General features: G+C 54.3%; 1 protein-coding gene across 4 annotated transcripts in view; it reads right to left on the reverse strand.

Moving 5' to 3' along the window:
* Positions 1-3,975: 3,975 nt before the first annotated feature.
* The window catches only part of MLLT1 (MLLT1 super elongation complex subunit), a 78,352-nt gene continuing 67,739 nt past the window's right edge, over positions 3,976-14,588 (reverse strand). For 3 of the 4 annotated variants that reach the window (XM_081136475.1, XM_081136474.1, XM_081136476.1), the window contains 6 exons: positions 12,282-12,369; positions 10,265-10,373; positions 7,713-7,812; positions 7,264-7,335; positions 6,980-7,051; positions 3,976-6,763 (listed from right to left, as the gene is read on the reverse strand). In XM_081136475.1, coding sequence (XP_080992601.1) covers positions 6,635-6,763; positions 6,980-7,051; positions 7,264-7,335; positions 7,713-7,812; positions 10,265-10,373; positions 12,282-12,369 — 570 coding nt within the window. In that variant the 3' untranslated portion in view covers positions 3,976-6,634. Of the gene's footprint in view, positions 6,764-6,931; positions 7,052-7,263; positions 7,336-7,712; positions 7,813-10,264; positions 10,374-12,281; positions 12,370-14,588 lie in introns of all 4 variants that reach the window. The other variant, XM_081136473.1, reaches the window with a different exon arrangement.

Below are 14,588 nucleotides of genomic sequence, written 5' to 3' on the forward strand. Positions count from 1 at the left end.
AAGTAGGAAGCTCTTGCAGTCAGTTCTGATAATAAAGCACATTGGCATCCTGTGTCCAGATGCAAACGTTTTGTCCTTTGTTGAGAAGTTCAAATTCTGGGCAGCTGTGTGTGAACTCAACTTTCTGAGCCTTGGGGGTATGTTTATCTATAAAAATAGAGCCCCACCTCACAGGGTGGCTGTGAGGTTCACTGAGATGATAGACGGAGTGCAGCATCTAACACCTGAAAGCCCCATACATGATCATCTAAGCACCTAGTTGGTCTTGGTTAACAGTTATGTTTCTTTTTTCTTTTATTGATTTTTAGAGAGAAAGAGAAACATTGATGTAAGAGAGACACATCGATTGGTTGCCTCCCACTTGCACCCTGACCAGGGCCAGGGGATCAGACCTGCAACTCAGGTACGTGCCCTTGACCTGGAATTGAACCTGTGAACCACTCTAACCACTCGCCACACTGGCCAGGGCAGAACCTGCGTTTTTAACCAGCCCCTCCTCCCATGAGCCTCACATGCAATGAAGGTTGCATCCATGTGTAGGAGGGAAATTCTTGGGGTGCTCTAGGACAGACCTACTGCACCCCTCTTTCTAGCTCCTCAATCAAAGCCTGCTGCTGTTCTGACACCACTTGCCTCGTCCTATTATCCTGTCCTGGTGGGGGCTCCTCTTAGGGGTGGAGGGAAGGCCTCACGTTGGACTTGACTCTGTTACAGGGGCACTGTGAAGCTGGCGAAGGCCATGGTGGCCAAAGTATACCAAGCTGAAATGGAAAGATTTTATGAGGAAGAATAGTAGCCCTTGGGCTCCCTTCCTCATGCCGTCTTCATGCCTCTCCCTTCCGGAGAGAGCAAAACTGCTCCCAGTGGAGTGCCCGGTTTTAACAAGGATGCCCCTCTCTGAGGAAGTGTTTTCAATTTAAATGTAAAATAATAAATGGGTTTCACTAAAGCAATGGTTCTTACCTGGGGTGATAGTGCCTACCAGGGGACACTGTGGTTGACACACAGGGGTGCTCCTGGCATTTGGTGGGTGGGGGCCAGGGATGTTGCTCAATACCCCACAGTGCTCAGGATGGCCCTCATACCATGAAGAAATGCCAATTTGCCGAGTGGGTGAGCAGTCATATACTGAGACCCCCAAAGAGTCAAAGACTGATAAGGTAAAGCTCATGAGTTGCTTTTACTCAGAAATATGAACACTCTTGAGAAGTTGTGGCCATATAGCCTTATAACCCTCTTAGAAGCCAGAGAGGGAATAGCTCCTGGCTGTTCACAATCACCCAGCGGTGCATCCCAGGAATGGAAGGGTGGAGACCTGCTCCCGTTTATATACTGAGGGGTCTGGGCTCAGGGACTCATACACCAGCCTCGTCAGAAACATCTGGAGAACTTGTGGCCCAAAAATGGTGCCTATTATGCCACACCCTGAACCCAGCCTATAGAAGCAAGATGGAAATAGACATGATCATGCTGTACAGGGGGGCTCTCTGGCTTAGGCAGGGAGCACAGGCATAAGCAAGGCTCAGAGGGGGCCCAAAGACGCCATTATGGCCCAGGACAGGATCAAGGAAACCCTCCTTCAAGGGTCATGTACACAAACAAGAACCATGAAACATCTGGGGAAGACCAACATCAGGAGAGAGAGGCTTATACCCAAGGAAACAGAGCTTTCTCCCTGGAGAAGGAAACTGCATTTGAGAAATACACACAGGGAATTGATAAGAGCGGTTTGCAGTCTGACAGGAAAAGAGCTTGAAGCTGTCATTTCCATTCTCATGACATGAAAAACTGAAAATCGGCAACTCACCTTGAATCCATCAGGGAATCTGAGGGAACAGGAAGTGGATGTGAAGAATAGCAGCTCACCTGGAACAGAAACCACCGCTGGAGCCAGCACCTGATGGGAACATTTCAGGGTACTTGACTAATTGCTGGAGACTGAGCGTAGATGAGCATGAAAGGTTCTTGAAGACCCAGCATTTGGTGGGGCAGGGCAGGGGCTCACACTACTGAATTTTACCTCCAGGAGCCCCACAAGGTTCTCACAGTGAAGAGCTGAGAAAAACTCTGGTGCTTCCCGCAGGGGGAGAGGAAAGTAGACATTTTTAAATATGCCCAGACCATCCTGTTCTCCTTAACAAAATCCTACCCTCCAAGAAACTGTTTTTACCAAACTCTGATAAATGTGGGCTTTACCAGAGCCTACCCAAGCTGGGGGAAGGAAAATACCTAACTCCAGCCCTGTCTATCCTTCCTCTCAGTTAAAGATGGGGGGTGGGGGGCAGCTGAAGTACCTGTGAAGGTCACAGTCGAAGGACACAAGTTTACCAGACTGAGACCACAGAAAGATAGAAAAGCAATATGGGGCAATTATGTGGGTAAATACAAATAAATGTGGACTGCCATAAGCAACATCAATAACACATATGTGGGATTGAATATCAGAAATGCACCTATTAGCTATAACATCGTAGGCAGGCCAAAGCTGTTTCTTCATCTGTCAATGGAGATTCTGATGGTAGTACCAACCTTGAATGGTTATGAAGAGTCCATGAGGGACTTCTTAGTGTAGCACCTGGCCTGCAATAAGCCCTACTGTATTTTTTTAAGTTTTTATTTACTTTTATTTAAATGTTTTTATTGATTTGAGAGAGAGGAAGGGAAATGGAGAAAGACAAACACCGATGTGAGAAACGTCAATCAGCCTCCTGCATGCCCCCTACTGGGGATCAAGCTTGAAACTTGGGCATGTGCCCTGCCCAGGAATCAAACTGGTGACCTCTTGATGCATGGGACAATGCCCAACCAAGGGAGCCACACCAGCCAGGGCTGTATTTTTTTAAATTGATTTTAGAGAGAGGAAAGGAAACACTTGTTGCTCCACTTAGTTATGCATTCATTAGTTGATTCTTGTATGTACCCTGACTGGGGAGTGAACCCATAACTTGGCATATCAGAATAACACTCTAACTAACTAAGCTACCCCACCCGAGCCAGCCCTATTGTATTCTTAACACACAAGTAGTTCCACTGTGTCAATGTGGGTCTGGGAACTGTGAGAATCACTCTAGACTCTTGCACTCAGATCAGAAACTGTCCCAAAAGGCTGCAAAATCTTTCTTTGGTAGGAAAAACATGGGCAGCCAAGTCCATAGTCCTGATGTTGGAAATGAAATTTCTGGCTAGCAACTAGAAGAGAGAGGAATTGGCTTGTGAGTGTGCCAGCTATCTCTTGAGCTACTGCAGGCAGGGTAGCCAGAGGGCATTGGCCTGCAATGTTGACCACTTGGAAATAGAACTTCTGGCCCCTCTAGTGGGGCGAGCCCTGACTGGACAGAGCTGCTTAAATGGGGCCTGCAAGAGCTTTGTCCCCATGGGGTCCACTCAATTCTACCACACTGAGTCCAGAGTAAAACACAACATGGGCAAGCTGGCAGATGGGCAGCCCAGCTTCCAGCAAAGGATGTCTTTGCCCACATTTTTCTTTCTGTCTAGCTTTCTATCATCTACCTATCCATCCATCCATCCATCCATCCATCCATCCATCCATCCATCCATCCATCCACCTACCCACCTTTTCTCCCTCCCCCCCTCCCTCCCTCTCTTCCATCTATTCATCCCTCATCTTCTGAAGTCAGACTTGCTTTTTAACCCAAACCTTGCTGCTAGTCTAGCATCCAAGGAAAGAACATAATATCAAAAGCAAGAGCTGAGACCAAGTGGTCTGCCATCTTGTTCCTCTTAGATTTCTGGTGGCACCATCTCTATTATTCCAGGAAGTCAAGCTTACTCATACTCCCTGGTCTCCCTCCTGCTGCCCCCAGGCTTGGTCCCAACCTTCTCACCTCTTCCTGGTTGTTGATCTGGAAGCATTGAAAATAGGGAGAGGGGACAAAGAGCCCCAAGGTTATTATGTGTCCCCCCACCAACTCTAAAACAGGAGGAACCGAACAGATTCATAGGTCTACACATAGGTCTGCTTTCCCATCTGACTTTATTTCACTTTTTTTCTATAAAATTCCTCCATAATTTCACAATTTAACAAAAAGTTTAAAATCCAGGACAGAAACAATCCTGTAACTTATTACAAACACAATTCTCCTTATTCCTTTTATCCAGGAGTTGGTCTCGGGCTGATAAGTGTCCTAGTTCCTAGTGAGACACAATCTTTGTAAAAACCCTTATGGGTAAGAAAGGTATTCGATACCTTTTGCTTTCAGGTGTCGGTTTACATTTTGTTCAGGAGATAGCAAAACACAGGGATTTGCACTGGGGGCAGGGGGATTAACACTAAACACGCGGCAATCACAAAGTGCCTGCCCCTTCCTATGGAAGCATCCCTAGAGCCCTCGTGGGCCCAGCTGCCAGGCAGCTGGGGGGTGGATAGGGGAGCAGCTGGGAATGCTGTGGTCAGGGACCTGGCCGCCTGGCACGTCCATTAGGTGGTCATGGGTCAGCAGTCGGCCCAGAGCAGCTCCAGACGACAGCGCTTGAGGCCTTCTGGCCAGAGGAGGTAACTGAGAAATGGGTTGGTGCTTCCGAAGGCCCTGGAAACAGCAGAAAGGGCCAGATGCTGCTGACACAGGGTAAGCCAGAGAGCCTTTCTCCAGCTGCCTCTGGTGAGAGCCCAGCTGCCTTGGTAGCCATGTGGAGCCTGCAGCCCTTTCCAGGAGATCCTTGTGAAGGACCAAGACTAGTGTCCTTGAGCTGAGGCTCCTGCCTTATGACCCCTGGCAGCCTCTGTGCATAGAGAGCCAGGCCGTCACTGCCTTTTGAGCAGCCCATGTCAGGCCAGTTCCTTCTGTCCAGTATCTTGAAGAGTTTCCAGAGAAGAATGTTGTTCACTTTGGAGTATTGCTGGCCTGCCTGGAGAAGGGGATCGTGACAGCACAGGGCCTGCCACACAGGCATGACGTCTTCTTAATACCTCAAGGCAGTGGGGTCAGGGGAGAATCTGAGTGAACGGCGAGGAGTCACAATGGTTTCCTCTGAAAGTTCTCAGGCCTTCCCTGAGAGTTCTGGGGATCTTATCAGGAAGGCTGGAGTTCAGGGAAGCCTTGGAGGTGGGGATCACCTGGGAGTGTTCAGGGTCTGCCTGATAGGCGGAATCAGAGCATGGACATGAGAATCGGGGACCACAGGGAAGGTGAGTATGGCACTCCCCACATCAGAACTCAGGAACCGGGGAAAGGGGCTGTCTGACAGTGGGTTGGAGAGAGAAGGTGAGCCTACCTCTGGGCCCCCAGTCCTTTTCCCCATATGTTGTTCAGGGCAAACGTTGGGGGACTGGAGGAGTCTTGAGTCAAGGTCTGGGGGAACAGAGGCTGAGCAAACAGGCTCTCAGGAGCCCCACCCAAGGTGGGCTGACTCCATGAGGACATTCTGACCCTGGAAGGTGGGCCAGAGAGAGGAAAAGCGGGCCTGGACCTTAGAGAATCTCAGGCGTTCGAGGAATTGAGTCTCGGGGCTCTGGACAAGTGTGAACGGCAAGTGTCGGAGGGCTAAGCCCAAACCAGAGAGAGACAGGAGTGCCCCAGGAGGGCCTGCCACCGCCGGGGCCCAGGCATGAGGAGCTGGCTCTGCGTCCTAACACTCCTTGAAAATATTCCACAAACTATCACGTCTTATTTGGCAAAAGCTCATTTTTTTTTTCTCAAAGTTTGAAGACTCAATCAATAGAAAGGAGGAAGAGGATCCTATGGAAGAAAGGAGAGGCCAAGGCCTGTTACAAGTGGTGGCCTGCAGCTGGCTGGAGCCCGGGAGGTCTGCTCCTGGAGACAGCTGCCAGTCTGACCAGACGCCTGAGGACCTACTGTTCCATCGTAGTGTTCACGGCCCGGGCTATGCCTTTTGAGTCCCGGGAAGAGGACGAGGCGTCCTTGTACCACTGAGGGAGGATCCTCCCTGCACTTGGAGAAAGCCAGTTGGTGCTCCGGCTCGGCCTCTAGCCCAACGACAAGACCAGTGGAGACATCTTAACCTAAAAGTCCCACCTTACCCCCCACCCCCCACGTGCACTGCTGCCACAGAAATGCACACCCGGAAACCGCTCTGGTACCTACAGTGCATACATACATATATAATAGAGAGACAACTATACAGCACGGAGTCCCAGCACAGTGAGAGCCAAGAGAGGGGCTGCATCCGGCACACATGGAGGACGAGCCAAGGCCTGGCTTGGAGCAGCTGGACCCTCTGAGGTCCTGGGATGCGGTGTGTCTGAACCATTTGGGGAGGCTGGAGATGGTGCCCCAGCAGCGACACCGTGCCACATGCCCCACCATGGAGCAAGGCTCCCACCGTTGGGCACATTTCTTCCCCTATACAGGAATGAGGCCCAGTGTTGCCTTCAACACAAGCTGCTTTCCAAGGAGGACCCAGGTAATGGCCCCTGAGTGTCAGGGAGCAGCAGCAGTGCCAGCTTGACCCCCCTCGGCGCCAGGGCTCCCGGTGAGCTGGTGGGAAGGGCAGGCCGGGAGCCAACAAGGAAAGTGCAGCTGGCCGTGTGGGCCGAGGACAGGGCGGTCACTAAGGCAGTGCTGCGAGCGAGTGAATCGAGAGAGAGAAAGGCAGGCAGGGTCCGGATGTGGCCTCCCGGGACCCCGATGACAGGGGCCCGGCACCCGGCCCAGGGTCATGTGGCCACAGCCTCCAGGTAGCTCTGCAGCTTACGCACAGTTGTCTCATCCAAGGAGAAGAGGTCAAAGTCAAAGGTGGTGTTGGTGACATTGAAGTGGCCGGTCTCCTCAATCAGGTTCACAATCTGGAAAGAGGTGGCAGGGTGGCTTCAAAAGACAGGAAGTTGGGCTGGGATGTCCCCCACCCTCCAAGAGACCCCTGAGGAAGAGGATCCTTGGGGCTGCAGCAAGGGGTTCCAGCAGCCTGCAGGCCTTACTGGCACCCCCTGCCCCAGGGACTCATGTGTGATAACCTGTGTCCTCAGCAGAACCGAGGGGCAGGGCGGGCTCCGTCCTAGTACCTGCTGCAGCACGTTGCGCTCCCGTAGGGCCATCAGCCTCCTGTGCAGCTCCACCAGCTCATCTGTGTAGGCCTGGGGGTGGTAGACCAGCACTCAGCAGGTGGTCTCAGCCCTTCCAACTGCCCAGCCCTGAGGAAGCCCACCCGTGGTCCTACCCATCACAGCTGGGCACCTGGGACAGAGGATGGCCTGATGCTGCTGGGGCCAGCACTTCGGCATACCTGAGCTCGCCCACCCAGTTCAGGAGCCCTGGGGCGCCACCCCACCCCACCCAAGCCCCCCACCTTGTCATAGGTGCCCCTCTTGAGGATCTTCTCAGGCTTGCTGCAGGACTCGGGGCTCCTCCGGCCTGATGCCTGCAGGACAAACCTGGGTCTGCTCTCAGCTCTTACCCATGCCCCTCCCCAGCCCCTCACAGATTTTCCAACCTCCCCAGGGCCACAACTGACTGTTTAGAGCCAGCCTGGAGCTCCGGGGTCACCTGACCTCCTTCCTCTGGCCTCTGACCCTATAAGAGAAGCCCATCCTGGGGAGCAGACACACTTCTGGGGCTTGGGGGTGAACCAAGTCTCTCTGCACCCACCACCCTCAGCCTGGGACCCTGGGAAAACCCTAGGCCCAGAACCAATAAAGGCCCAGCTCTTAGCCCTGCTTCTAGGATGTGACGGCGACCTGCCCACCTGGTAGACATCCTCCTCTGGATGGAGCCCCCGAGAGTGCCCCCTGGACTCACCTTGCTGTTGGGTGGGGGTGGCTTCTTGGGGGCAGGGGGTTCTCGGCTGGGGAGGCAGGAGTCAGCACTGTTGTCACTGTCGCTGTCACTGAAGCTCAACCTGAACACGCAACATGGTGCTCTGTCAGGCCTCCACTGCCCTGCTGCTACAGGACCTGTGCCTGACCCAGGCTTGCCTGACAATGGGATACCCCTCCCTGTGGGTGAAGCATGCTCCCCCTAAACCTCACTCAACTCTGGGCAGCCACTGCAAACTTAAAACAAAAAACCCCACAATGTTGTCACCTTCATAGGGCAAAGAGCCCAGAGCCACAGGCGTGTAATCTAAGAGGCATGTCCCATGATGCAGGTCTCCTGGGGCCAGCACACCAGATGGGACACCCTGCAAGTTGGAAGGATGGAGGTGTGCTAGGTTCTGCTCCTTTCACATGGTCCTCCTGCTACTCCTGCAGCAAGGGGTGCAGACTACAGGATTCACAAAAAGTAACCGCAGTTTCCACCTTAGCCTGAGCACTTTGGAAACTGGCATTCCTCAGTGACATCAAGGCATTCCCATCTGAGTGGGGCCCTGAACAGTGTGTCTGGTGGTGGCTCAACCTCAATCCTTCTGGGGGGCAGGGCCCTGGGTGAGTCCTCAACCTCTGCCTCACCATTTCCTCACCCAGAAAATGAGGTCCTAAATGAGTAGTGCATAGGGAAGGGGTGGACTCACAGCGACAAATGGTCACTACTATCTTGGGAAGCAAGGGTGTGGTTACTCAAAGTTCAAAATCTTCGACTAGCTAGAATTGGAATGCCTCTCTTTAGAGTCATGATTCTCTCTCACGATCTCAGTCTGGAAAACACAGGCTGGTCCAGTCCTTTCGGCTTTTTCCAGAATTTCTCACAGCACAGCGAGTGGGTATAGAGGGAGCAAATTTCTCTCCAGCCCCCCACCAGCTGGGAATTGCCTGCTCCCCTGGGGGCCTCCCTTGGGAGAGGCTCCCTCTGGGATCGCAGTCCCTCATAGACATTTTGGGCTTGATCTAGCAAAGGGGAGCTCGACAACTGTTCCTCCACATCTGCAACACAGTACACCCTGCCTGCCACCTCCTCCCTCTACCTAAAATGCCTCACTGTGAAAGCAGTGCCAAGACGTGTCAGGAATGTTGCATGGAGCCTGGGCTTCAGGGGCTCCTGTTTTATTCCCCCCAAGGTCAAGGCTGTCCATTTACTCAGGTAAACTTCTCCCACAGTAAGCACCAGGCCTTGGGGCCCCTGCTCTCCTGAGGCTCAGACCTCTCCCCCCAACTTCCCAGCTGTGAATCACTCTGGTGGGAAAGGCAGGTGGTGTCTCCTTGTTGCCCAGGCGACACTACTGTGTCAGCCAGACCTAAGCTCGGCCCCACTGCTCTGCACACCCCTCGAGCCCTCCTCTTCCCAGGGTCCAAAAGGCAGCAGAGTTGGGGGCCATGCAGACTGTGGGCCTCTCCAGGGAACAGACCAGGATACAATGGGGTTTAGCCAGCTCCTCTCAACCAGCTGCAGTGCCAATGCAAGGTGTGCATGGCCCCTTCCCTGATAATGGATGTTGTCCCCCCTCAGCGCCCAGGGAAGCCCCACCCAGGCTTTCCATGTCTGCCCCTGCAAAAGGACGCTCAAGGTGCTTCTGCACGGTTGTTCCCTGCACCACTGCTCCTAGAGTCCAGCAGGAGTCCACACCAAATGTTGCCAGCACTGAACAGGCAGGAGCCATTGCCGTGAATCCTGTCCTGGGAGACAGGCAATCCTCCTTGGGCCCCTCCCCAGCTAAGTCTCCATTTAAGACCTCTCCACAGCCACACACTCAGGATGGTGGGTTTAATCAGCTATACTGACATAGACTGCCTATAAGCACTGGTAAGGCATCCCTGTGCCTGGTGAGTATAGACTGGGTGACCAGCCTGGCTTAAAGAGCTGCTGAGGCTTGGAGGCCTTAGCTTCTCAGGAGGAGGTGCTGAATCTGAGCCCGACCAGGCTGCTGACCCAAGTCTGCCCCTTCCTCGGGCCTGGGGCCAAGGCTGGCATTTGGTTTGGGCGGGAGGCTGAGAATGCACAGCCATCCTCAAGGTGCTCACTCTAAGGGTCTGGGGTGTCCACAGGACATTTCTCAGTCTGTCCCCACCCCATACACACATGTGGGGAAGGGGAAAAAGGTCCCAAGGTCTGAGAACAGAAAACCATCCCACCCCCACCCTAAACCTTGCCTCAGATCAGGCCTGGCCCTAGGGCCGCTGGGCATGGCCTTTCCCAACTTTTCAGATGGTGACTGGAGTTCTCCCCCTCAACATCCCACCCCTTCCCGCCAGGCAGCCCACACCTTCCAACGACAGAGGAAAGGATGGCCCTCCACTTCAGGTAATAGGAGAAACCGTGTGGGCCCTAGGCAGGGCACTGTCCAGTAGGCTGAGATGCTTCCCTTGCTCCCACCCCAGGGACACTCCTGTCCTAGCCCGCCTCCTCAAGGCCTCATAAGCTCAGCAGAGCTGCTGAGATCCCCTCTCTACACCCCCACCCCTCACCAGCCCGGGTACCTGGAATCCCTCCCTGCATTCGTCTTGCCGGCAGCCTCCTCTCCTGATGAAGAGTCATCCTCGTCGGACTCCTCGGACTGTAGGTCCTCCACCATGGAGCGCAGGGGTCCTGGGGAGGGTGGCAAGGAAGGGGGGAGGGATAAAAAGGGGTGGTCAAGGCTCTGCCTGGGCCCTGCAGGGTCCCCTCCACCTCCAGGGCCACACGAGCTTCTTGACACCACAATCCCCAAAATGCACCCACAGAAGCCCGCATAGGAAGTCCTTCTGGCCATGTGGGGCCTGCCGCCCATCTCCAAGGACTGTCCCTAAGGCTACACTCTGCCTAAAGGACCCTCTGGCTTCCCCACATCCCCTACCTTCCTGGCCCTGCTCACAGGCCTCTGGACCCTGACCCGAGGCAGGATCACAGGGCCCTTCCATTGCCAAAGCCAAAGGAGCAGCCCTCCTCTGCTCCTAGTGCTGAGATCAGAGCCTCTGCCTGGAGCCAGGACCAGCCAGCCTTGCCGGGAGGGCGAGGCAGCCAGAGCCCTGTGCCCCTACTCGGCCTGCCCAGCGCCTCAGCAACTCCCTCCGCTGCTACAAGCCCACCGTCTTCCCCTTTCTCTAGAGGCACGGGTTCCAGTCCCCTACAGAGGCATCTTTGGTTTATATTCCTGTTACCAAGGCAACAAAGGGACACAAAGCCCTCAATTACCTTGGTCACATGATCCTGCTTCGGCAGGTTCCCCCTCCCTTCCCCATAGATAAGAACCCTTGGAAGAGAGTGTGGGCTTCCAGCACCCCATCCCCCAGACCCCCTCAGTGACTACACATCTGAATTCTAGGTCAGAACCCCCACCCAATACGCTCTCCTCCTCCAGCTTTCCGCAACCCTCAAAAAAAGGATTCCAGGCTGTGGGAGGAGGAGACTATCGCCCAATCCACCAGAAGAAATGCCTCTGGTTTGAGGGTGAGTGGCGGGGTTGGTGGGCCCCATGCCACTCTCTCAAACCTGTATCCTGCAGGCTGGGAGTGGCAGGCCCACCCTGCACCTGAGGAAGGCCCTCCCTGATCTAGGGCAGCCAAGTGGGCCTTACACTCTCTCCCCGCAACAGCCTCTCCATTCCCAAGGGTCCTGCAGGGAAAAGGCAAAAATGCAGACTGCTGAGTGCCAGCCAGACCCACTGTAAGAGCAGAGCATTCCTGCCCTGATCCAGGAGAGCTTTCCTATAATGGGATGAGGTGCGGGGACTGGCAAAGAACTGATGCCACCTCCATCTGGGAGGAGCTGGTGAGGAGGGTGTCTGGCTATAGATAGGGCCCAAGTCAGAAAGGGGCCCTTCTCCACTGGCCCACAAGCACCAGCACCTCACCAGTATAGCTCGAAGCCCTCATTATACAGACGGTGTCCTGAGGGCTCAGGGGACTGACACCAGGAAGGCATTTCCCACACCTGGCTGGCAGTCAGGTAAACTGTTTCTGCTTTTCTTTTTAATACACTCCCTGAGCTTCTACAACCTATGAATGTGGGTATCTGGGGGCCTAATCTGGGCAAGCAGTATTATACTGAAGAAATGCCCAGGGTAAGTTCAGCTCAGACATGTGGCTCCTGCCCTCCCTCATCACTCCAGGACGTTCCTCATCAATCTCACTCTCACTCATCATTCTAGGCCCTTCCCTAATCATCCCTTCCCCTGACCATCCTCCATCACTCCAGGCCTGCCCCCATCATCCCCATCCACCATCACTCCAGGCCTTCCCCCATCATCTCCCACTCTCCCCCCTCACTCTAGGCTCTCCTCATCACCCCATGCCCTAGGGTAAGGTATCAATGGGTTTTTCTGGCAGTGGCAGCAACTGTCAGACCCTGCTGAAGCTCAGGTATGGAGTGAATCCCTAGGGAAGTCACAGGAAATTACTCATAAATCCCTGTGATTTGATAACAAACCCAGAACCCCACCAGCCTCTAGGTAGAGTCGGGCTGCTCCCACAGCAGTAAGCCACAGAAACGTCCCATCTTTCCTTTGTTATCACCCACCTTGACTGTGGTTCTGAGATGGCTCAAAATCCGAATCTGAACTGGAGTCGGAGCTGGAGCTGGAGTTGGATGGGCTCGACTGGGCAGACTTCACCCCACAACGGGGTGGAGGGAAGAGTGGGACAGTGTGGAGAGAAGACAAGAATAATCTTTCAGTCCAAAGAAAAGGAGTGAACAAGAAATGCATTATGGCAGCGGCAACACCCAGCTGAGTCTTTCCCCAGAAACACTCAAAGCTGCCAGGCTCAAAGCACACAGGAGGAGCCCTGCACACACTCCTGAGAACGTGGCTTCCTGGGTCCACAGGCACCCAGTCCCAGGACACCACCAGTTTGTATTCCAAGTGCAATGGCCTTTCTTTTCCCATTAAGGAACTGTAAATTTCTAATAGTTCCAGGAGAAGCTCACATCACATCACTGGTTTTCCCATGAGCCTAGGCTATCCATGAAAGGAAGGGTGTAGCACATCTGTTTGTGGGCCCTGCCTTCCTCCTGTGAGGGCAAGAGCTGGTGATGGGGGCTGTGGTGCCATGAGGAACAGATGTAAGATCTGGAACAGGAAAGGTAAGTGGGGAACTAGCTTCTCATTCTGCCCCTTGTTTCCCCACAGCCAGGCCAAAGGCTAAGTGATGACAAAAAGCTGTCCCCCTGTCACGTGCTGTCATCACCCACCAGGTGCCCTGAGGTGGTGATGAATGCGTGCATGTGACAGCCAGGTCACATTCTCCTCTTCTTCCTGCAGCCTTCCACCCCAACTCAGCCATCAGGGGGCAGTAAAAGCCAAAACTAGGCCACTAGGCCTTAGGATACATGGGGGTAAGATGACTGGGAGTTGTACTTCCCTGGGTTGAAAAGGAACTGGTCACTTCAGACCCCTGCTCAGGGAAGGAGCCTCTGGCCTCACCGCACAGAGCACTAAGCTAGAACAGGGGCCTTGGTTTCTGCCAAGAGGCAGTTCAGAAAGTACGTATGGCAGAGCAGGCCACTGTTCTATGGCCTAGGCTCTGAAGGGCATGAGGGCAAAGTTCACAGCTCCAAGAGTCTGCCCTGGCCCAGAACACCCCAGACACCTGGGAGGCCGCCTTACCCCCAGCAAGCCTGTTCTGGGGCTGGGGGTTGTCTAGCCCTCCTGTCTCAGGGGGGACCATCTGGAGGAATGGAACACCTTGACCACTTGGGACCAACCACCAGTGGGCACCTCCCCTTGTCAAGCAAGAAGAGAAAGGGACCAGGTGACAGGCAAAGACACCTAACAGTGTTTGCTTAGTCCTGGCATGTATCATATGAGAGGAGACTCTAAGAAAGGAGACCCTGACCTGCAAGGGATCAGGAAAGTCCCTCCTGGTGGTCTGCGGGCTGAGGGCAGCTTCCAGCCCGCAGAGGGGACCCAGGAAGGCACAAGTCTCTGCTCACTCAATAGACCCAGAGAGTAATCAAGCCACCTGGGGACAGAATACTTGTCACCTGAAGAATTAAGGGGCCTCTTCTCTAGAGTTTACCTCAGCCTAACCCATCTGCTCCAGGCCCCTGATGCCCCCCCTCACATACCTTCACACTGGAGAATCCTCTGGGGGAAACCTAGCCTAGATTACCATCAACTGTTGGGATGCCACACAGACCAGGATGACCCCCAACCCCCAGCAATGGGCCTGGAGCCACGTGGCCCCTCTGGCATGCAGACCCCTGAGTTCTTATTCTGGTTCAGTGGTCCTGGTTCTGATCCTGGCTTTCTCACCAACTGGCCAACACCGTCCCTGCTTTAAGCCTCAGTTTCCCCCCATCTGTAAGAGCTAGTGTGTGTGCCACCTGCCAGCACATGGAGGCCAATGCCCACTGTGTCTCTGCCATCTGGGGCAGAGAATCTGGACAGACCACCTGGGCCAGGGGCATGAGGAGCAGTGTCCATGAGGCTGACACAAAATAGCAGGGCCAGGGCAGGAGATGGATCCAGGCGGAGGCTGTGTGCAGGCTCAGGCAGCAGGCTGGGGAAGCAGGACCCATGAGAGGTGGCTCTGGGCCCTGTGCTGGGGATGAGGGGTGGCGAGTAAGTTAGACGACCTCAGATGTACTTGTCCCTTTTCCTTCCACACAAATCCAAGAGGTGGAAATGGTTTCGGCCTAAAGAGCCTAGAGATGTATGAATGCCCACAAAAGGTCATACGAGTGCTGCTGCTGATTGCTCGTGCTCAGCCACATGCAGTGTCCAGCAGGAGGGCAGAGGGGCCTGCTGGGCTCCCAGCACTCCTGGCACATGACTGAACAGGACCCCGTGGGTCAAGAAGACCACAGAGAAGCAGCTGGGGGAGC

This window comes from Miniopterus schreibersii (assembly GCF_964146895.1).
Source record: "Miniopterus schreibersii genome assembly, chromosome: 4".
NCBI lineage: Eukaryota > Metazoa > Chordata > Mammalia > Chiroptera > Miniopteridae > Miniopterus > Miniopterus schreibersii.